Raw genomic sequence first — 23,898 nt, forward strand, 5'->3', positions numbered from 1 at the left:
TATCACTCTGATGTTATCCGTGACTCGGGACAACAAGAAGCCATCAAAATAAGTTTTCCTGCAAAATACTAGACAAGATTTCCCTTTCCCCCACCCCCAATTTTACTCTTTCATCTTTGACTGCTCAGCTATCTTTGTCAATCTACATCAATGTGATATTTAGAGAAAATTATTAAAAGGACTTGGATTGGGAACATGCCTAATACAGACAGAGAGGTTTTCTTCCTCATCAAAATCTGTTCTCTGAGTTTTAACAGCTCATCTTTGCATTTTCTTGACTTCACTAGTGAAATCGTGCAAAATGTGCAGGTCTTCTATATGCAAAAGGTGCATTTACATCATAATATTTCTGCAAGAGATCTACCATCTTCTTACTCAGCATTGTCAAATCTACAGGTTGTCCTGTAAGTTTGTAAGTATCTGAGCCTGAATTACTGTCCTTCCTCTGTGCATTTGTTTCCAATTCCCCAAAGACATTTCCAGGTTATATTTTCTTTTTAACACTTCTCCAAATCAGCTGCTTTATTTTRTCATCTGTACTTGTGTACACAACACTTCCCACTATCCTCCGAGAATCTCATTTGGCCTGTGGTCATCCACTGGTGCATAGCTTCCCTCAGCTCTTCTCCACTGACATTTTTCATGACCCCTGTTTACAGTCCATTGCAACTTCTACTCTCCAGAACAACACAGGTGTTTCTAATGAGAGGATGTGGGAATTATCCAATATCTCCTATTCACCCCAGCAGGTGATGCAATATTTTTAGAGATACGCTATACTTCAAAAATATGGTGGTTTAAAATTAGGGGCATTTTTGAGTTCCCARCAGAGGAGTTAACTCCTACCTAATTACAGTAGGATGCACAATGAAATTAAACTGATGAAGAGGTTACGTGCTGCTGCCCTTTCACTGCACATGTCCTCAGTCCTGCCTCTCCTTTGCTCATGTCTACCAGGACAGCGAGGCACATTTCCTCACCCTCTCCTGTCCAAACAAGCCGTGCTGAAAGCTAACCCACGTCACAGTTGGGCAAGGGAGTGACTACACTCACTGTTACACTGACAAACCTTATAGGAGAGCAAACATCTCATCCTGGCTCAGCTACAGCCAGATACCTCTGCCAGTCACACGTGTCTGCAGCTCTAAATTATCTTGCTTTGCATTTGTTGCAGACTAAAAATCACACACAAAGAATACACACTAACATGATAAGCCCCCAAACCATCCAGGGAAGTCCTTTAAGTCTCTCAGGAKAACTCTATCTTGGAGTTTGGAGGCTGACACATGATCATCCTAACAAACAGCTCTGACAACTCATGGCATTCCCAGTCCTTTCCCAATTCCCCCCACATACATCATCCTTCTCATAGGGTTATTTGGCTAGTGCTTTCTTAAACCACTTTCCACCACAGATCATAGTTCTCCAGACAACCAGTTCAATGACACATGCAAGCACCTTGGCATGTAAAAATCTGTTAGTTTAGTTTTAAACCCACTTTCACTGACAGTTTAAACAAACCCACCACTGCATTCACCAACAGGAGAAAGCGCAGCATAAGCATGAGGACTCTCTTAGCTGCAGTAATGCAGGATACTTTGAAGGAGAACAGTTGCTTGCTCAGAGTGAGGATTCAAGTCACAGAAATAACTAATTCAATACCGGTCTACACAGTGCCTAGCTGCCATGTTCAAAGCAGAAATTAATTCACAAACTTCTACAGCCTCTGCAGCAAGTCAAGTAACAGCAATCACTTGTGGACTTAAAAGATAATTATGAAGTTGTGCCATGCTACTCTGACAGAACATTAATACTCAAGCTGCCACAAGAACATTACTAGGACGAAAACCTGAGAAACCCATAATGAAAAGGAAACATTATGCCATGGTGACGAAAATATAGTAATTCGTGTTAAACTGCTGCCTAAAGTGAGGGTTTTTTCCTAGCCACATCTAATTTATACTTATCAGCACAGGCACCGTTCCACAATCAATGGTTTTATTATTCTGAAAAGCAAAAGCCAACTCAAAATGTTATGTTAAAATGAAAGACACAGGGCCAGTCGTGGGGAGATTAGGTACAAATTGTTCACAGATGTATTTTTAATTATTATTATTATTGGCTATGTTCCACAGCACAGGGGGAGGGGAGGAAGGAGGGAGGGAGGGAGGAGGAGGAGGGAATCTGAAACTTACTGGTTGACCTCCCCACCATCTGTGATTGAATTTCTCTCGCCCTCGAAGATTGAAGCTGGCATCAAACACTGGGTCATACATCGAATTGCCAACGATTCCATGTGATTCAGGATAGAGTCCCTTTGTGCAGAGTAGATTAATTAGTAAAACCCTAATGCACATAAATTCAGTTCTCCATAGCTATTCACAAATAGCACTAGATYATTTTAAAATGGGTATCCTTGTAACTGCACACCAGAAAGGATTTTCACTTTAAGATAAGCACATTTAACACTAATAATTAAGGCAGTAAGAGATGATTGAATTGTGTTAAGAAGCACAAAAACTCCTATTACTGGATACTTTAAAGTATTTTCACACTGGATAAAAGTTAGTTCGGGGCCATCTAAAGTAAGCAAAAAGTTTATGAAAAGAAGATTGATTTGAACTTTCAGTTCCTCTTCATGAATACCCTTTCTGGAAACAGTAATTCATTCTTTGGTGGCAAAAGTAACACTTAGCATTTCCATTTTATAACGTTTTATCTTCACCAATGCCTCTGAGAGATAAGTGTTATTCCCAAGGAGAAACCGAGACAAATCACCCAGAGCTACAACTTCACATCACAACTTCCCCGGCAGTAATTTAAGAGGTTTCTTCTCTTCTCCCTGTCTCTCAGCCCTCTCCCACCCCCAGCTATTTATTTCTCCATTCCCTCCTTTCTATTCCCAGTTAATGTTTTTGTGCAAAGGCTGCAGCCTACAGAAGAAAGGAGGGAAGAAAACACGGCTGCAGGTCGAGAAGGGTGGGAGCCCCTGGGCCCAGCTTCAGGAGCACCGTCACCGCCACGCAGGAGCGTCTCACAGCCCCAGCGAGGACAGACCGACCGCCAGCATCGACACCAGGGTACAGAGGTGACACTTCATTTTCTAGCAGAGCCAGAGCAGCACCCAGRCACGCTCAGCAGCTGTAAGCTGTGGAGTCGGCTCTTAAGTCAGACCCTCTGACTTCAGTTACTCCAGCGAGTGAACAACTGCTGGTTGTATTCTGGTAGTAGGATTTCTCCCCCCACACTAGAAAAGCTGTGACCTATAATTACACAGCMGTACAAATAACAGCAAAAGCAGGCATAAGAAAGCACAGGAAAGCTGTAACACACTGCACAGCGGTGAGATACACTTTATCTGAGAACTTCAAAATGTTCAGGAAAATATTTAACCTAACTGAAAGCAGAAAAGGATGGACAACCAAGCAGTTTTAATAAAAAAAAAAATCCTGCCTCCCACAACCCACATTTCTAGTGAAGTGCAACATTTTATCATCCAAAAAGAAAAAGAAATCCTTCTCAGAGACTTACAGTGGCAAGGGTGTACAAGTTGGGGAAGGTTTTTGTAGGGTATACAGGTCTCATATAAGGAGAATGTGTTCCACAAGATCCTGAAAAAGTCAATAGCGAATGCAAACATTAGGAAGCAGAGCCAGCATACACAGAAAACAAAAATAAAAGATGTCAATTGCCTTCAGCAGAAGAAAACTGCAGAAACTGGTTAAATTTTAACCGATTCAAATGAACGTTCTGCCCTGTGACAGTGGTCAGCCTTCCCACAGGACAGTGCGCTTGCCCACTCTTCGCACGTCACAAAACTCAACTAAAATAATAATGCAGCCACAGGACCAWGAACCCAGCTAGATTTCCATAGACCAACATCCCCTTTGTGTCAGCCTCCCTCCAGATCCACAGTCATTAGAAGTACCTTGCTGTTAAGTAAAATAGGAGGAGAAAACGCAGGCTAATTTTAAGTGACAAATAGAGCAAAGCTTTGGTTTCACAAGAGGCTTTGGCCACAGCCGCCCCTGATAGCTACACAAATACAAGGGCAGCACATAAAACAGGAAAAATACCTCTTAAGAGTACGGGCACACACACAGGCTACCACGGCAGTGCGCCCAGTACCCACAGACCCGCGAGCTGCTGCTGCCCAGCGGCGAACACCGAACGAGCCKTTAGCACACACCGGCCAACTCACTGAAGCTCCAGCCCCTGCTTAGCCTTAGCTTTTAATTTCTAACTCAAATGGAAAATTTGGGGGAACCTCCCAACAGGCCTATAAAAGTGCATGGAATATATTATGTACTGCAGATTTTTTTTTTAAGTCATCGAAAAGAACAACTTCACCTGCCCTGARCAGCACTCCTAAAAGAAGCAGCTCTCTTCCCACATTGCCCTGTACTGCTTTAGCTAAGGCGCTTCAAGCCACCAGCACATACCATCTAAATCATAGGGAACATCTGCTATTTCACTTTCATGGGGGGAAAAAAAGATTTAATATTTGTCTGACCTTTGAGTCAGAAGGGCCCTGCATTTTTAGMCCAGCTCTTCTACCAGCCAGCACCACGCTGACTTCTGTTCCTCAACAAACAACGAAAACAATTGGACTGCAAGGGATTGTCTTTTGTTCATTGTAACAAAACAGATGTACTTACTCAGTTTTTCAATATTTGGCATGACCTTGCTCCCTTTCTTCATATATGATGCACGGAAACCATCAACAGAGAAGATGATCAAAGGAGGACGAACAAAGCTAAAAGCAAAACCAGTAGGACTGTAAGACAGCATTTCAAAATTATTTTTTTATTTCCACAAGCTCATTGAGACCCCTGAAAATTTAAAGTACACATACTGCTAGTTCTATATGTCTGTAAATTTTTGCTTACAACAGATCAACATAAACTAATAGTATTCATGTTCAGTGGTATCCATAGTTTAGCTGTGGTCAGTCAAGAGGCTGAGCTCCAACAGAAAAGACATCCTCCTTGAACAGCTAAAAGCGTACAGCCAATAAAGGCAAGTACTTCTAGAAGGAGATGCAGGAAAAAATAGTAAGCATGAGTACCCAACCCAGCACACAATTTATTTTTAACAACCTTGTCTCATGACACCTGGTCTTCACTCCTTACAAACAGAAGTCCAYGTGGTATTTCACATCTGCTCTATGGGGCAGAGCCTGTTCTCACAGACTAAAGATAACAGTGCTCCATATTATTTTAATACACTTTCATTACTACTATGAGAAGTTGAGCCTAGTCAGATGTAGACGTGTCCAGGACACACTTGGGCATTTCACATTAGTCACCCACTGGTGGGTAAGCCACCGTCGGAGTCGCTGGCGAGGCTGGTGCTCCTGCTTCCTCCGACCCGGTCTCCTCACTGCACAGTCAGAGCTGCGGCACGGCACAGCACCTTCATGGGTGCTTAACGTCAAGTRTCATAGCAAGCCAACTGGTTTCAAGAATACTTACAAGTTATTCACATGCTTGAGTAACTCAGCAAGTCAAGGCCAAATTTCCTCACTTAGGAAAACAGCACTTAAAAGAAAGGGATGGGGGGGACACCTGAAGTGTGTTCACATGTGGCTCAACCTGAATTTTATTAACATGAGAAAATACTTCCACTGACTTAAGGGAGTTTGGTTACCTTCGTCACACAGGAGAGGCACGCAAACTGATCAACAGGTGATCAAAGGATGAGAGTTCAAGCCCAAGTATCATACATCATTACTCATCCACAAGTTCAAAGGGAAATGAGTTACAGTATTATCAACTCAATTTTACGGACAGTGAAACACAGGACAGCAATGAACCCACAGCCATCCAGCACAGGAACTGCAACTCCAGCAATAAATCCAGCGTTCAAAGGCCCAGGGCAGAGCACGGGACCATTGGCCTTGTTGAATTTTCTTTTGAGGCTGCGTGCAAAACACTTACCCTGCTGGACATTCAGGAGTCTTTATTTCTTCACAGTCATCATCTACCCAGTGGGTTTCCCCTATCAGGAAAAATCACATCAGAGTTTTTTTAAAAAAAAAATCTGTGGACACAGCTACAGAATATTTCAAAATAAATAAGTCTAGTTTCAGATAATGGAGCATCTTCTCATTTTTCCTAGGAATAATGATGAAATCACTCGTACAAAGCTGAACAACTTATCTGATTATGTTTTATTCAGCAAGAATATCCAGACTAGCACTGTTAGAAGTAGGTCTTAAAACTGGAGTTAAATGTATCCTTTTGATTGCAAATACAGTGGTAAAGCTTTAGAAACAGTGGTTATCTTTTTATTTTATTATTATTTTTGATCTGTCAAAAAGGGCAGTGCTGCTTCTGGCTGTGAATTCCTACCCTCCTTTCCACCAGCTCTGATGTCTCCATGAGCTCATTCAGCTGGCTAAAGTCACAAAACAAAACTCATTCTGGGGAAGAAAAACAACCCTAAATAGTTTCCATCTGGTTTAGAGAGTGATCAGCTCATGGAGGGATCAGGTGAGTCTCAAATACAGCTACTAAAGCATTAATAATCTTTCAGAGCTAAATTATTTTAAATTATGTTATATAATCAACTATTTTAGGTTGGGGGGGTTGGAGGTTTTTTTGTTTGTTTCTTTGGCTACTGAATGCTGACTACAGAATGAATAATGACCTGAACTTTCACAGGTCAGCTGAAAAGCAAATTATTAGCTAATGGGGCTCACTTCCTGAACCTGGCACTGTTAAAGAAATTGCAGTTCAATTAAAAAGGCAAAACAGAAAGCACCACAGAAAAAAACACTGCAGAAAATATGTCCCACAGCAATTCTAATTGACCATGACAGGAGGTGGAGCGAAGATTTTCAAACAGGGCGGGGGGCACAACACTATCCTTAGATAGGCAAAAGAATGAATAAAGAGGAAATACTGTTCTCACATAAGGCTTCTCCCTGTCAGACTGCCAGGGTCATTGAGATCATTTGTTACTAGCCAATCAAACAAAAATTATGTACATTAAAGCACGAGACATATAAATTCCTCTGTCTTGACCCTTGTAAGAGGGAGCACACAAAAAAAAGCAGGAACTGAGAATTATACCAATATTTAAGCAGTTTCAGCCTTGGGTTTCTTTGAAGAGGGGAAAAAAATCTGTTTACTGGGACTTGCTGGAACATGTATATTTCCTTTTTGATTCCCAACAGCAAAACTCAAGTAAAGAAAAGCCCAGTTTCAATGTAGGGATCTGGACTATTACCATCTTCTCAACTTATGCAGTTGGCCAACAGAGGTATGGAAGACAATTTCAAAACCTTATTCCCTCCACCATTAAAGTGAATCAATGAAAAGACTAAAAACTAGCTGAAATCCAAAAATGAGGGTATATAAGGCTTATTACCAAGAATCAGAAGACACACTACAGAAGGCAGGACAYGTTTCAAAAAATCAGGGTACAGAATGTAAACTAAGCTTTCACAGCCCATCCACTGCACTGTGCAGGCCACACTGTGGCCATGGTGTGTCTGGAAGGGACCACAGCCACCCCTACCATGACACCTGCAGCCTACGTGGGTGATGCCACCCACCTGAGAATTACAGCCCTTGTATTCACACTACTCCTGCCTCACAAGAAACAAAGAATTCAGGTTTTGGGCCAAGTCGTTTGAGAAGAAGCTTTTGTGGCAGGGGTGGGGAGAGGCCTTTGAGACAGAGATAACATATCTAGTAACGCTTCGTTCTTTCCAAGATGTCAGATACCTCTTCTTCTGTAATGCAGACAAGTGTATCTAAACATCTTTGCGTCTTCCTTTAAACTCTTCTTTGCCCACCCACCCCTCTTCTCCTCCTACTAGTATTTCTGCAGGCAAATAAAATGTCCTTCTACTGTCAGCAAATTACAAGTATCCAGCTCTTAGCAAAACCAATATAGTTCTCCATATATTCTTCTTCCCTCCTCCCAAAACTCAGAACAAAGTAAGGAGAGGGGTTCTCCTTCAGAAGGATACTTTATACCCATAGGGCTGCCTTCTGTTACATTTGGAAAGACCAAAGACCTACCTTTGCAAACGACTTGGTAATTAGTACAACAATCTCCTTTACTTAAGCAGTCTTCAGAGCAGTGACAAGCATTGTCATCATTCCTGGTTTCTCCACAGCGGTCTTTGGTGCATTCCCAGCCCCGAGCTAAAATATTCACAGGTAAGCAAGAATGAGAGATTATAATCAAAACAAAAAAGTACTCACTCAAGCCATAATGACTACACTCTAGTCGTTACAGTTGGATCTAAAGTTTATGGCCCTGTTTTAGTGAATTCAAGACCTCTGAAGGAGGTATGTTGACCATAAACAAAAAGGAGCCTTGTGTCCTGCAGATGCAGGAAGGATCCTCCATCCACACAAGTGCTTTCAACCCCCAGGTACTGTACTCCAAGTATTTTACAAACTGAATGCCAGCAAAGATGTACTGGTGGGAAAAAAAAGAAGATAAGAAAGACTCCTGAAAGATAAGTAGAGGGGCCTGGAGCATAAACTAAGAACACTGGTGTCTCTTGGGTATTTTATTCTTTTTCTCCTGATTATTAGAGTGTCCCAGTTCAATGCAGGGAAAACGGAGAGAGAGAGTTGAAAGGGGGCTATATGGCATGCAAATTGGTGCTTTACTGTTCCTCGTGCACAGAGGCAGAAGGCACTTTCTAATACCTAAATGGGTGAGATTCAGTATCAACTGCAAAAAAATTATGAGAACAAGAACTGCTTTCCAAGGAAAAAGAGGAAAAAAAAACAGGAAAATCATAGAACAACAGCTGTAAAATACTCCAGTCTTTCTCATCTTGCAAATGAAGTCAGGATCTAAGGGCCTATCTAAGGCATTCTCTCATGGGTACCACTTTACTAGACTTTAGAATCAGTCTTGACGATGTAAGTGTATGGTTTTCCATAAATCCTGCCCCAAGCAAGAGGAAACTTTAAAGACCACTTTAGACAACATGCACCCCCCCCCCCCAAAAAAAAAACACACTAGAGCAATTTTTCTACCTACCCCCTGGCAACCTTCTCCTCACTGTTGGGCTTTTTTCTATAAACATAATATTTACAAACTGTAAAATTGATAGACGTCTTAAGTGCCTATGGGACTGTAATTTACCTGGTAGTTCTAGGAGCTACACAGGTATCCACATGGGTATGGAGTCAGGGTTCACTGTGGACAGGAGGCTGAGGAACCAAAAATCTCTCCTTCTGTAGCAAACCTTTTCTGTTGTGCTGAAAGACTTCAGAGCCACTTTGCAGCCATTTACACCCAGGGCAAAAGAGCATCAGCCTAAAATTTGGAACCCCTTGGCCTAGAGCCAAACCAGCTTTTCATAYCAGATTAGTTCATAACTTTTTTGTACCAAGCTATTGAAATGGTATCATTATATATAGAACTGAGGAAGTCAGGACTCTCAAATACGGCACATCCACAGCGCAGTTATCTTTTTAACCGTCAGACTTCTTTTTTGACTGTTTAGTAAGTGTAATTCTTTGATAAAGCAAGAAAAAGTTTAACAGCAAAGTAGAGGGCACCTGTGTCAACTCTGACCACTGTACAAACATTCAAGGAGATGGGTACAACTAATAACTTAAATGCGTTATGTCAAGAAAAAAAACCATAACTCATGGCTCTCTTTGAAGTTGTCCTTGCCTATGAGTCATGAAAAAGGAAAAAAAGAAAGAAAAAGAAAAATGAACTCAGTGCTGTATTTCTATTCCTTGGGGTCCAGTGAATTGAGGCTGAACATTTTTACCAGTGTGTTATACGTATCCTGACATCTGGAAATAAGAGTCTGGAGCAGTGGTAACAAGCTCAGCCTGTCACCTGCAGCTCACTTGGAGAGGACCCGCACGGCCGCAACGCCCACAGCTCCCGAGGCGCTTACGTGAACGGCCACAACGCACGATCCACGGATGAACACTGATCGCTCAAACACCRAGGTTTTCCCTTGGGAGAGCAAACGATGGCTGACACCGACAGACCAACGTCCAGGGCTTACCCTGGCCGTTTTCATCCTAACGCGGAGGGGAAGCGGGCGCCGGAATGCCGATTTTAAGGCATTTTGAAGGCATTTAGGTTTTCAAGGAGCATCGGTAGGTCTGCTTTTCAGGTGGGAGCTGCTACGAGGAGCACGCTGCCTATTTCTGCCCGCCACCCCTGGGCAGAGCCGACGGACGCGCCGACGGACGCCCCGCCGCGAGCAGCGACGGGTCTGTCGGGAGAGGGGAAGCAGCGAGGCGGCTCGCGGCAGGGCGCCCTGGCTCAGGGCGGCGGGGCCGGGCTGCCCGCAGAAGCCAGGCATCCGCGGCGCCGGGGCAGGAGCCCCATCCTACCTGTCTTTAAGCACAGATCATCAAAGTCGAAGCAGCAGCTGTTGTAGCTCTTGCACAGGTTGTCACAGCGGCAGCCAGGAGGCTCTGCCTCTTGAAGTTCAAAGCATCTGTTTTTGCAGGAGCCAGAGGTACTGATCCAGGAGGAATCTGACAGGACTGCATGGAACAAGAAACAGGGCAACATCTGTCAGGCCGGCAGCGGCGGGACGCAACCGCTCAACCGGGAGCCACCCTGACAAGTGAAACCTCAGCCGCCTTGTTAGGCGAAGGCAAGGGGAAAGGGAAAGGATAAGGTTTGTTTGCAAAAGCAAAAAAAAAAAAATATCCAAAAAGGCTGCTCTTTTTGGAAAAGGGGGGAAAGYAGCATGCTGTGATAATGTCCTGCAAAGAGCTAGAGCTGGCTTTACCTCTGTAATAATCAAGAGATCATTAGCAGAAATGCATCAAAGTCTCCAAGGCCCAGTTCCAGGAGTTGCAGCTACTGCTCAGAAGCAGGCCTTTGTTTGCAGAAACCGAGCGACATTTTCATGGCTGGCTGGGCAGTTCGCTTAGGAAAGGGCTGCAAGTAATCTACGTGCAGTCAGCAGCAATCGGTTTGTTATACTGGAAAGCATCAAATCAGTGTCAAGTGTGAAGAAAAACTGTAAGATGCTCCATAAATTAATGGAGAAATAGGGCAAGGCTTTTTGGTGGGCTTCTGCAGAGCATTAAATTATAAAATCTAAACAACGATACAGAGGTATATATAAGAAGTCGAATGTATTTGATGCCTATAACTAAATGGAGACTGCCARTCTAAAACCATGAAAACCATTAGACTTCAATAATATATTAGTAAAAGCCCTTGTTGTCAGAGCTGTATGTGCTTCCCCGCTCTTTTCTCAATACTTTGGTATTTTATACATTTATCCTATCAGAGCTACACAGCAGCTCATATAAAGCAGAAAAAAAATGTTTGCTGTCCTCTAAGGTTAATGACGTTTCATGAAATAGACTGAACAAAAATGTGTTATTCTTTAGGAACAGAGGTGTTCCAAGGAAAATTTCACAATGTCTTTTGTTCCTTGAGAGACCCATTAAAATTAAGACTTTGAAATTTCCTTGGGGTTTGTTTTCTTTTAAATCACATTTTTGTTTTGGTTTTGTCAAATCTCACCATGACTAGCAATATAGTTTTAAGAGAACTGATGCAATAGTACTTTGGGGAAACACTTACTCTGGAGTTTTTTCATATATGTGTATTTTCCTGCTCTTTTGCATAGCTGAAAGCTTTGTCTCTGCATAAACTGAGGAATAGTCTCCTCCTAAATAAGATGTCATTATCCCAACACTGTTAGAGGATATGGAAAGGAAGATGGAGGGAGAATTGGGAGGTAACATCGCAGTTAGAGCTGATTTAGCTGATCTCCTACCAGCTCTGAACTCCAGCCATACTCTTCAACCACTGGTCACGCAGTGGCACTGGTGCTGGTTGGACACCAGTGTAAGCCAGTACAGGGAGCTAGCCTGGCAGAAAAGTTAACCCTACAAGAAGACAGTGGAAAAAAACCTGCCGTGGTTACAGTCATGGATCATGACAGTGGCAAGGCATGCGCATATGACTACTGGAAAAGGTAACAGTAGACACCTGTGTTGACCTCCCTTGCTTTTGTGTGATTTTAAACCAACTCAGTAATGCTTGTAGCAAATAACAGTGGCATATTCACAATTAAGTTTTACTCTGTAGTTACACACCCTGCAAGCATGCCCTTAATGAGCTATCAATACTTCAGCCATCTGGAACTCCAARGAGCTAACAGTGGTGTATCTATTCGGGCAGCTCATGGACCAYTACTTTCTTTGCTCACATAAATAGATCATGAAGCTATGTTAGAAAGTAATCACATGAGAATTGTTTCAAAGTATGCTAACATTCAGATTTTCTTTTCTAGAAGTCTTGCACCTTAATGACAGCTGCTCCATACCAAATGGTCCTGAATATCTGTTGCAGAAAAATATTCCTCTGTCATTTAACCCCTTCTATTACCATCCCTTTGGAAACKACACAGTTTATTTTGTCATTGGAATCACAGGTGCAGTAAGGTGCAAATCTGGACCCAAAAGGTATTACATAGTGACATATGCTATCTATTCATTAACATTGTCATTGCCCTCTTCATTTCAAAGGGATGCTACCTTTAATAATCTTTAAATGAGAGGGAGACCATTTCATTAGGTCAAAAAACATGTGCCAACATGTGCTTAGAAGAACAAATGCTAAAGTCTGACTGCACTAGAACAAACTGCCCATGAAGGTTGTGGAATTTSCAACACTGGAGATTTTGAAGAACAGTTAGGCAGAGACCTATCAGGAACACTTTAGAAGTAATTGTCCATATCTTGAGATATAGAGAAGGTCTGGAGAGTCATTCCAGGTCAGTCCCTCCAGCTCCATCTTCTATGACTGCAAGAAGGGTTACCATTTTACCCAAGAAGGGTTTGCCTTCTAGGTTTGGCTACCTAGTCAGATATTTCTTTCGCATCTCTGACAACCATGAGCTACAGTTTATTACTGATGTGACAAATTATCCAAAATGCTTTAGCAGCTTCAAGTCACACCTCTTGACTCAACATAGGACACTTTACATATAGCAACACAAAGAGGACTTGGTTTAACTCCTCTGATCTCTGAATACATTAAGACTGTTCCATTGTTTATTACACTTGACCTTGCCTTTGCAGCCAGATCATGATTTTCAGGTCGCACACAATGCCATGGCACAGCTACTGGTGCATRCACAATAGTTTGAAAGCATATCATCAGGAGCTCCATCCCTGGTGAGCATTTTCAAATTAACAGAAACCCCTGCATGGAATAAACTCACAAAATTTCAAAATCCCTTTCAAAATTCCTGGATTCTGCCACAGATTTTGCCATCAGGCCTGCCCCCACTCAGCCAGAAAGATGGACCTCAATATATGAATCTTTCCCTCCTTATTTAATACTTAGAGCTTTTCACATCCTTTCCCACACTTTCTTTTCAGCTAACTAAGCTGGAAAAAAACGTCTAAGGATGATGTTGTTATCTCATGTGTCATAGATTAAAGAAGTTACATGGGGCAACACTGCCTTCCTGATTTAGTTCATGGAGGTTATCGTGTTTCCACTGTGAATGAGTTATGTTCACCTTGGAAAGTGCCCTATCAAATTTCTTGGTCTGATTCCTATATATATATATATATATATAAAAGGATCAACTCTATTTACTTCCAGTAATATTTCAATCATAGGACTACACTGTACAGACTTGCTTACATGGTCTTTCCAGGAAGGAGAATGCCTGGTAAGAATTTAGCATTTTCAGCCTATATGGATCAACCAAATACCTAAATGTCCAGAAAACACTAGAATATCATTTTTACTACATAATAATAGTCATATTGTCAACATGCATTTTCCTTCTGCAGAATGCCATTGCCATAAATAAATTTCAATGAAAAGTCATATAGAGTAAAAATACACCCTAAATATACCAATACATGAGAGATTGGATACCATTATTAGAGACATCCTTAAAAGTGCAATGAGAAGGAAAAGGAAAACTTCACTGTTACTCCTTTTGAGATTTAAGCTATCATCCTCTCCTGACCAAGAACATGCTTCAAGAGAATACTAAGGCCATTTTTTCTGAAAGTACTTAACAAGAAATCTGAAGACCCATACAGTAAACAACTTACAAAGGCAAAGTTATGAAAAAGTAGCAGCTTTGGCTCTCTAATTTCCTCGCTCTAGAGCGTTTAAGTCAAACTTCTTCCAATTAAATCTTTTGTTGGGGACAAACAGTAAACATCTCAGATGTATAAAAGCATATGTGTATATGAGAATTGTGAAGAGAGAAGAGATTCTTTTTCTTTTTTAGCCACTATATATGTACRTGTAAGGGACTTGGAACAAAAATCATGTTGGTTTTGATTCATATAGGAGTTCTGCATGAGATTAAACCCTGGAGAAATAACACGTTGGACACATACAGCAACAGTTCTTAAAGAGACAGTGTTTTGTCAGGACAAAATAGTTAATTCTTAGCACCAAGAAACTTGGAATGCCAAGGCAGAGCAGAGCTGAAAGAGAATATACAGCAATCTTTTATTCTGCGTATTTCATGGCACTGGGCTTCTGATGAAGTACCACTGGGAGTCATGCGACTACAAGAGCCTACGCAGACTCTTTGATCCCAGTGGTTTTGTCTTGTTAAAGCAAGGCTTGTGCTGGAGCACAACACTTCCCTTTCTCTTTCAGACAGGTGTGGCTGTAATATTTTATTCTTAACTATCACATCCAACTTTTTAACTGAAATAAAAGTAACTAGACTAGCCTAAACAAACATTGACAAAACCCTCTCTTACTTTTCTGTCTCCCATTGCTGCACTCTAGATCACCCTAGATCTAGGCTACTTCAGTGCCAGGTTCTGGTCCAGTCCCAAAATAAATTTTCCCTGGACCGCCCAAAACACCACATCTCCTGTCTTCTTGCAAGAGACCTTTTATTTCTTACTGTTCTCCTGGGATGCTGAGCTAAACCTCCTGCTATTGGAAATGGCACACAGCTACTGTTCCCAGCCCAGCGGCACTGAGTATCAGTCTGGTTGCCACAACAGAACTGGCACTGATGAGCGGCCACCGGTCCCCAGTATCAGACCTCTGGGAGGCCTGTAAGAATTAACTGAGCRGTCCTGCCCCTGACAGCGTCCAGTAGAAGCAAAGCAAGCGACATCAGGTGCTGAAGACAGGAAACCAAGTCTTGCACATCGCTACTACACCCATCGCCTAACTGCTCTGCAGTAACACACTAGGAGACAGAAATAGAAATAAATTTATTTTTCCAGCAAAATTGTTTTACTGCTATATAAATGCCAAAAGCAATAGCCACTACCTTTTTGGTCACCTACGACACCTCCACTCAGCAGCTTCGGCCACGGCTGCGATTAGACAGCAGTTGTGGAAGGCAGGGCGAAGGAGGGGGAGACGCCGCACAGGGAACGCGACAAACTCGGGCCGCAGTAAACAACTTTGAATGAAAATCCACCAGCTATCATTCCAGATAAGCATCCCAAACGAAACCGGGCCATTTCAGTTCCATTAACCGCTCAGCGACCACAGGTTTCCTTTCTCCTGCCAAGGGATGGCACAGAGCCACAAGTCAAGGCTACTTGCTCGTAACAAAAGGCTGCTTTTCCACCCGGACCGTGCCTGAGCTCACCGGAGCTCCCGCCGCCCCGACAGCCCAGCCGGCGGCCGCCGCCGCGCCCCGCTCCCGGCGCGGCTCCCGGCGCCYTCCTGCTGCACCCAGGGGTGGTAGAGGCACGGGGCAGGGCGCTGGGTAACTGCTGGTCACTCATCTCTGCAGCCCTGCGTTGACACCCCAGAAACATTTAATTATTCCTCAACAGGCCCCTGGCAGAAAGGGCAGAAAATCTGCAGGGGAGGATAAAGAGGTGGCTTTCGATGGAAGCTCTCTCCATGCGAGCAACAGGCCAAGAGCCCCCAGCCTGACCCCTGGCTCTGGCTTTCCAGGTCCATGCACAGTAAAGGGAGGGACCTGGTCCCAGGCTGGTTCTGGGCACCCACGAACGCAGCCGCACGCAACGGAGGATGCAGAACTGGAGTAAAGTAAGGGCGATTTGCAAAGCTGCTCACAYTGTGCGTTTCTGAGCTTTACTTTCRTCAGGCAGGTTTTCGCCTTTATGGCAGTACTACTGATCTAGATTTGTATGGCATTATTGTACACTTTAAATTCTCTTTGCACTTAAAAATAGTCAAAGCATTTCATTTTCCCCATATATTGTTTCAGTCCTCCATATAAAATTCTGCTGTGTTATGACATGTATCTCAATACACAGTTCTAACTTTGCTTTGAGAAACAGTCTAAATCATGACTTCATGATGGAATAAATTAGTATCTAACATTTCCAGACAAACTGCAAAGCAGAGCTACTGTCATTAAAAGACAAATCTACTTAATTGATTTAAACCACTTTTCTGAAAATAACTAGAAATRGCGTATGACTGGAATAAATTCCTTTTACCCTGTGCTGGTGCAACGTAGCGTTTTCTTGTGAGTCGGCGGGTTTCCAGAGCGGGAAGCCTCCGCCCAGCCCACGGCAGAGCGGACTGAGCCTCCCAAGACCGATTTAGCGGCAACAACAGGTGGAAGGAGAAGAAAATCGCGTTTCCCCTCGCCGCCCTGACTGCTCGGCTCGTCTGAACGCAGAGGGGAAAGGGCGCCGCGGCCGCAGCCCCCGCAGCCCCCGGGGAGCCCCCGCAGCCCCCCACAGCCCCCGCAGCCCCCGCAGCCCCCNAGCCCGCACCTGCCGCGCGCCCCTTCCCGCGCGCACCCGCGGCCTTCGGGCGCCGCGCTGAGCCGCGCTGCAGAAATCCCCCCGCGCAGCCACCCAGMTAAACCCCCCGCGCCCTCAAAGCGACCTGGTTCTTTGGGGTCTGGAAGGGAACTGCGCGGGGTGCAAAACGCGGAGGACGCCGTGCAGCAGCGGCCGAGCCTGGGTTCTGCGAGGCTCAGGGGGCTCAGTCCTAAAATAAGCGGGATTCTCCACAGTCACATGCACACAGAGCAAAAGTTTAAGTAAATAGGAGACCTATAGGTGAGTCCCAAAGGTCAACTGACTCAGGCTCGGCGAGTTATTTATTCTTCGCTATATCCTAGAGGTAAAAGGAACAAGCAAACTACTGTTTCGGAGCGGTTTCTCAGCACRGTATATAAGAGTATTGCGATGTACAATTTATGTCGGTTACTGTACCTGAGACCGGGCCCTCATCCCACTCTTCGGATCTCCTAAAGCGATTTGTTGTAAATCCCATGCAGACATTTGCTCCGAAGACAAACGCGAAAAAAGATATAACCTACAAAAGCAAAAGAGCAGAAAGATGAGGCTGCGCCCAAGGCGGGACGCTCCGCGGTGCGAGCGCGCTGCTCCGCGGCGGAGCCGGTCCTCCGCGCGCCGCGGCTCCCAGCCCCGCGGCGCCCAGCGCCGGCGCGGGGGCCGGCGGAGCCGCCAGCTCAGAGCAAGGCAAACCAGGAGGGGTTTATGAATAAAACATCGCTTTTTTTTTCAGCTGAAACGCTTCTTTTTTTGCAGGAACTTGTTCAAGAGACGGGCTACTCCTCCTCTCAAAGCAAACATGCGCCTTTCCTCCCCTACCTGATGCAAGCGGCGGCAGCTTCTCTTAGCCATACTAGAGGATTCTTGAAAAGCCCTTGCAGCGTGTGCTCTTTTTCTTTATACGGAGCGCAGTGCTCTGTTTGCTCCGGAGTTCGGGCTATTAGGCTACAACTAATCCCACCTGGTGAGGTTGACAGGCTCGTGTGATTTGTCCAGGGGGTGATTTCATCATGTTGCACTCGCAAATCGCAGCTCTGAGTGCAAGAAGCTCCAGGCATCATCCCTCGCTGCGCCCTCCCCCCAAACACACACACACACACACACACACACACACACACACACACATACACACACACACACACACACACACACACACACACACGCACGCTTTTATGTGGTTTCCTCTGGCAAAGCAGCGTTTTCGTGTGCCGCGGCGGCCAATAGCCGTGCATGGTCGTTTCAGTCTCCTCGAAGAAGTAACATGGTTAAAAGAGAAACCAAACGCGCTTCCATCTGGCTAAAACAAGCAGGGTAAGGGAAAGCTCCCTGGGGCTGCGAAACGCAAGCGCCCCGCCGCCGCCGCGGGTGTCACTCGGGGCGGCCCGCACCACCAGCGGGCCCGCGTGGCCGCCGGACGCCTCTGCGGCCGCCCTCGCCAGCCCCCTTCGTCCAGGCTGCCCCGCCGGCTTCCTGGGTCGCCCAGCGGGATGTCTTAAACCGGGGGCGACWGCGGAGCGCGGGGTTATTTCGTGCTGCGGCGGGACGCGGTGGCAGGCAGCCCTGTCCCGCTGCTCGGGACCCCAGCGTCCGGGGGGGGGAACGCCGCCTTCCCTCTGCCCCGCGTTTTCCCGTTTCGGTCAGAAGCAACAGAAAGCTGGATTGCTCTGGTAAGCACTTCTGTTGACAAAGCAGACGATAATGCTGATAGAAATTATGGTTCAGATCGGTGACTTCAGTATTATTTGCCACGGCAAGTTATTTACCGGTGTAATTCACCACCTTTTTGTCTGATGAAAGCTTCTTTCATTAAAGTGTTTACCAGCAATTACACTTAAAGGGACAGAGTCAAGGTTCGTAAGCCTACAAATGAACTTAGCTTCCCTTGGGACTTGTCYCATGTTGTATACTTGCATTACGAAACCCACTATAATTTTCTTTAAACCATGTTGCAGTGTTAAACACACACACTCCTGAGCTTTCTGTGGGAGTGCATTTTACCTGCTGCAGTTATCTGTCCTCCCCACTGTGCAGCTTTACAGGGCAGAGGCTAAGAATCACTGCTGTTTGCTACCCACATCTTATCAGACTGCCACCCTCGGTTAGGAGCTGGCCCTTTTTTATGCAGCTTGTTAACAAGAAGTGCCTCCATTGTGCAGCTGTATCTTTGMGCTGCAAGCCTGGGGGAGACGTAATTAGGCTGAGAAGAGCTAGATCTTAGCTACTGCAGGACATTGTATTCCTCTGCTTTGCACTGGCCAGGGAAAGGGCATAAAGCCAAACCCATCTCCTAATTTTCTCTTCACCACTAGCTGATTTGAAAATGAAGTAGGCAGCTGAGCTATAGGCTGCATCACATGCTGAAGGCAGTTCCTTCTAGCAAAAAAAAACCACCAAATGTGTACAGAGATCCAGAGAAATGCATTCACCAACATTTTTACTAGTAATTCTTACAAAATCCTTAGGCTCTGATATATCCTGCATTCAGATCACTGCATCCCATGCAGCGGTGCAGCATGTGCATGACAGTGTACAGCAGTGCATGACAGCATCATAAGGGAAACAAAAAGCATCACACAAAAAAAAATCTCTTAAGTGTTATATAGCACAGTTAATGATGTTCATAATGGCAGAATAATAATAATAAAGGCAGAACATGGGACTCAGAAGACCAGAGATCTCTCCCAGCCTGTGACTCTTGGCTCACTGAGTTATCTAGGCAAAACACAGCTAAAATTTTAAATCYGGTGGCCAATTCTGAGTGCCCAACCTAATGTGTCCAGCCTCATTTTCAGGTGTATTGAATGCTTGCAGCTCCGGCRTATCCTCTTGCTCTTCCTCATGTGCTCTGTTCTTCTGAAGGAAAGTTCTCAGCTAAGCTGAAAATGGCAATGTGAAAAATAAAGCATCAAATAAAAACAAAAAATACAGCAGCATGGACTTCTCTTACTGATTTGAAAATGCAAATCTCATTCATGCATTCTCTCTGGAGCAGGGAAACTCTGCAAATTCACATTAACAGAGGAGTTCATTTTAATTTTCCTGGTTCATGCGACAAATATGGTACATTGATTAACCTTTTTTGTAATATCCTTYGAGAACTACAGATGACAACCACTCTGAATCTGCTTGAATAATTTTTTTCTTGTGTGTTATGTAACACACATTTCCCAGGAGCTCTGAACTGGCCATGTGCTCAAGTGGACAAGCTTCTTTTTGTAACAAGGATTCTGCCTGAAACCATCCCCCAGATGCCCAAGGAWCTAGTAACACAAACAAAGGAATAGCAATTTTGTTCAGGCAAAACTTCATTGCTGGACTCACTGATGATTAACTTTTTAATTAGCAATGAATTATCATTTTATTGTCCAAGTAAATATTCTGTTTAAAAACAGAATAAAGAAGCAATAACATATAATGTATTTCTGAAAAATACTATTCAGCAGAAATAAACAGGATGCAGAGGCTTACTGAAAGTTTTAGGACTTAAATGAAATAGATTAAAAAAGGAATTTTATCAAATCAATACAATATGAAACTCCTGTTCATTGGCTGTTGTGCGTAAGGATTGACCTTTGGCTTTTACGGCTGTTTTATATAAATGATGTTTCTGACCATTTAATTCTGAATGCAAAACTTCCAAGCAGCCACTAGGTGACACTTTGAATGAGAAGTTCATACTGTAGTTTCTCCTTTGAGTTACAAGAATTTCTGCTCTGCTACTCCACAGAGTTAATATAAGAAAGGCAGTATTTACCGTCTAATAAAAATCACATTTTTCAATGACAGTCTGTTAATGAGAAAAGAAAATGCAGAGAAATGGAGTACATTGGCTGAGCCTGAGGCTGGGACGGGCTCTGAAGAAGCTGGGGTTGCTGGCCACTTGTCTACACCTCGCACGGTTGCGTGCAGCTCGCAATCCCCGACGGCTGACGGCGCTCCGGGGCCAAGTGACTGATGGCCTTGGCAGCAACACCAATAAGGTGAAAGGCCTCTTCTCCCAAGTATCTCTAGGTCCTCTTTCCCCTGCAAACACCTTCCACGTCTAGTTCTGGCCATGCAAAAAAAGGCTAGTTGGGTACATGACAAGGCAATTTCAAAGTACAAAACCTTCTGGTGAACTAGAGAAACTCAATCCCTAAACACAAGCTGTGAGTCATGTCATGTCTCCTCAGATAAAAGCACTGAGAAGYCAAACAACCTTTCAGCAGCTGAGGGTACTTCGCTGAAAACACCCAGCTTCTTTTCAGCACAACTAACACGACAAAGAGGCACCACATAACAAGAGAAGCCRATTCCTGGGAATAACGGACTGTAAACCATATTTTTATAGGGCTTTACAGATCAAAACCAACCATCTTTGACGCTCAGCCAGCAAAGCGGTTTGGAGCAGAATTACGGTAGCTGGGTTGTGGCTGTGACACGTGGTGCCTCCAGCCAGATGGTGGCCAGTTCCTCATGAACCCAAGGGGCTGATGCATAGCAGCGGGAGCAAGARGCGAGTGCGTGAGGGTAAGGTCACCACGAGGACAAGGCTGGCCATGTTACCGAGTCCAAAGGCAAAAAAGGGTGAGGAGATATGAGAGGAGCAAGCATCAGCCAAGATCAGCCCAAGATCCGGGCCACAGCCATACACAAGCTCCAAAAAATACAGCCCCAGGAAGGAGGCATGATGGAGTTGTTCAAGAACAACTACCCAAGAGCTGCTGAAGGACAAGGGATCTGCATCTGCTCAGCTTGCAAGGACAACACTGAAGCACAGAGATTCGGGGGGTGAAGAAGTTCTGGCTACCCAAGAGAGGTGAAGCGCTGTAGCGGGTGATAGATTGCAAACACCTGGCCAATTGACTTGGAACTAAAAAATTACAGTCTGATCATCACGGATCAGAGAGGACATGGATGCTCTCAGGATACGCTAAGGGGATAGACAGGGTATGGAGGGAAAGGAGCCCTTAGCTGAGAGTAGGATCAAGATGTCCCTTCTTCAGGCTGATCACACCAGTGCAACACCAACAGCAGCTTCTGCAGGTTGCTTTTCCACTTGTATTTTGCTGTGGCAGCGATACCAACCTGGCTGGCCAGGGAGCCGTGCAGAGGTGTCAGCTGCTGTGCCGTGAGGCCCTGCAGGCCAGGCTGCGCTAACGGAGGTCCCCCTGCACAGCATGTGCCAGTGCCAGCCCCTGAGGAAGGCCCGGAACATCTCAGCCAGGTGTAAGGACCCTCAGCTTTCACCAGGTGAGCTTGGTCCGCTGGGGAAAGGAGACAGATTTCCGGTGACCTGAGGAAAGTGTCGTGAGTCAGAGGGCACATCTCCTCTCCCAGCACTTCTATGACCAAAGGACCATTTGGTCTCTCCCATTGTGGTGGTACACCAACCACCTGTGACCCTCACAGCACTGTTAACACCAATCCGACATATGTATATCTTGATCATCTCCAGAGAAACAATAGATAACATTACATTTTTCCAATTAAATTGCCAATCAATAGTCTTATTGTGAAGAAGTACTAAAACATCCTGGCAGCCCATAACTATATGTCTTACTTCAGGTGAGCATATATAAAATTCCAGGCATGCAGCAGAATGCAAACTATCCCTTGAGGGAAAAAAGCCACTTCTTTACTCATGATGTGAGTGAAACATGAAACCAGGAAAGGTGATGAGTGTTTTTAACATAGCCAGTGCGAGGTCAAGTATGTCTGCACCTTCCCGCCGTTGCTTTCCGCTGTTTGGGACGTGCCTGACCTCACGGGTGGCCCACGAGCAGCTCTTTGCCTGCCTTTGAAAGCGCTGCAGGCACCGCCAGCGCCTTGCGTGCTACCACGCGCGCCGCACATGCCGTCACCGCCGACGTAGCTGAGCTTCACAAGTGGCCCAACCTACCCCTCCTATGAAAACCACAGACCAAAGCTGGGAACACCGCTTAAAGGTGCAATAAAGCAGGTATCCCAGACTTCAGATAATGTTCCTATTTTATTTATGTAGCTTGTACATTCATCCTTTTCCATACTTTTCTTTTTCTTTTTTTTCCCCTCAATTCAGCATTTACTTTGACCCTCCTGGATGTATAAAACTTCATGTGAGGACATCTACAATAGTCCTGTAACATATTACTTAATCTCCTAATGAATCTTATCCATCGTCAGCCCAAGCTCCATTCTGGCACGCTCTTCAAACTCCAGGCTTGTTTATGAAGAAAAAATTTCCAAGCGCTCTTCTCTTCCCTACAACTAAAATGTGGACATAATTAATACAGATTTGTTTACTTTTATATTTTTTCTTTGCCAAACAAGTGTTTGTTTGTTTTAAATCTCTTTTTTTAAAAATACTTCAGCACTTGGATCAAGAGAGAAATATTTTAGTTGTTATTTTTCTTTTTTTCAATCTAAAAAAAGCACTATATTCTAAATAGCAAAATCCTATTTTATTTCAATTTAAAGACATATGCCACTACGAATATCCGTTCTCAGCAGGCCTGTAATTGGAGCTTCGGACACCCACGCTCTCCAGCATCACCACTTCTTCAGGGGAAGAGGCAAAGGGGGGTGAGGCCACGACAGAGGACTGCCCCACAGCAGCAGCAGGGGATGCCCTCGTTTGGGCGCATTTTCCTTTCGTTTCTGTGTTGCACAAGGAAGCATTTCAGGACTGAAGAAGGGGCTGCTGTCAYAGGGGCAGATAAGTGCCTGTACCTGGCAAACGAACAGCTGTACGTACGATTGCGATGCTGCCGTCCAGGGATGGGCTGTGACAGTGCTGCAGCTAACAGAGAGAAGGGCTGGGGACCCTCTGGGGCCTGGACCTGCCTCGCAGGAATGAAAGTCTGATTCAAGCTAACAGCTATTTTCCTCGCATAGAGGCTGCAAGATTGCAACATAAACTGCAACAAGTCCAGCATAAGGAAAAGAGAACTCCTCTATTAAAAAAAGAAAAATAAAAGATGGAATTGAGACAGCTGACAAAGAAGAAAGGTCTTCTGAAAATGAAAAGTATATAACAGTTATTAAAAGTTAGCTGAACTCCCTGAGCTGGTTCGCTGAAGGGCCCCACGGACACGTAGGCAGAGGAGGGTACAGCAGGAACCGCGCAGGCTGCTGCGAGGGAGAAGGGCAGCAGGACGCGTCTGAGACCTGCTTCAACCTGCAGGCTCCTTCTGAGGGGACTGTCTTATGGTTGAGAGAC

At 44.6% G+C, this 23,898-nt stretch overlaps 1 protein-coding gene across 6 annotated transcripts in view; it reads right to left on the reverse strand.

Annotated features, from left to right (window-relative positions):
* The window catches only part of ENPP2 (ectonucleotide pyrophosphatase/phosphodiesterase 2), a 58,668-nt gene extending 40,882 nt beyond the window's left edge, over window positions 1-17,786 (reverse strand). For 5 of the 6 annotated variants that reach the window (XM_085312706.1, XM_085312550.1, XM_085312635.1 and 2 more), the window contains exons 1-8: window positions 17,538-17,657; window positions 17,136-17,238; window positions 10,341-10,496; window positions 8,034-8,159; window positions 5,940-6,000; window positions 4,659-4,756; window positions 3,532-3,611; window positions 2,196-2,315 (exon numbers count right to left, since the gene is read on the reverse strand). In XM_085312706.1, the coding sequence (XP_085168832.1) occupies window positions 2,196-2,315; window positions 3,532-3,611; window positions 4,659-4,756; window positions 5,940-6,000; window positions 8,034-8,159; window positions 10,341-10,496; window positions 17,136-17,238; window positions 17,538-17,570 (777 nt within the window). In that variant the 5' untranslated portion in view covers window positions 17,571-17,657. Of the gene's footprint in view, window positions 1-2,195; window positions 2,316-3,531; window positions 3,612-4,658; window positions 4,757-5,939; window positions 6,001-8,033; window positions 8,160-10,340; window positions 10,497-17,135; window positions 17,239-17,537; window positions 17,658-17,679 lie in introns of those variants that run through there. The other variant, XM_085312876.1, reaches the window with a different exon arrangement.
* Window positions 17,787-23,898: the final 6,112 nt, after the last annotated feature.

This window comes from Rhea americana, unplaced genomic scaffold, assembly GCF_003343005.1.
Source record: "Rhea americana isolate MKP2758 unplaced genomic scaffold, rheAme1 scaffold_0, whole genome shotgun sequence".
Lineage (NCBI taxonomy): Eukaryota > Metazoa > Chordata > Aves > Rheiformes > Rheidae > Rhea > Rhea americana.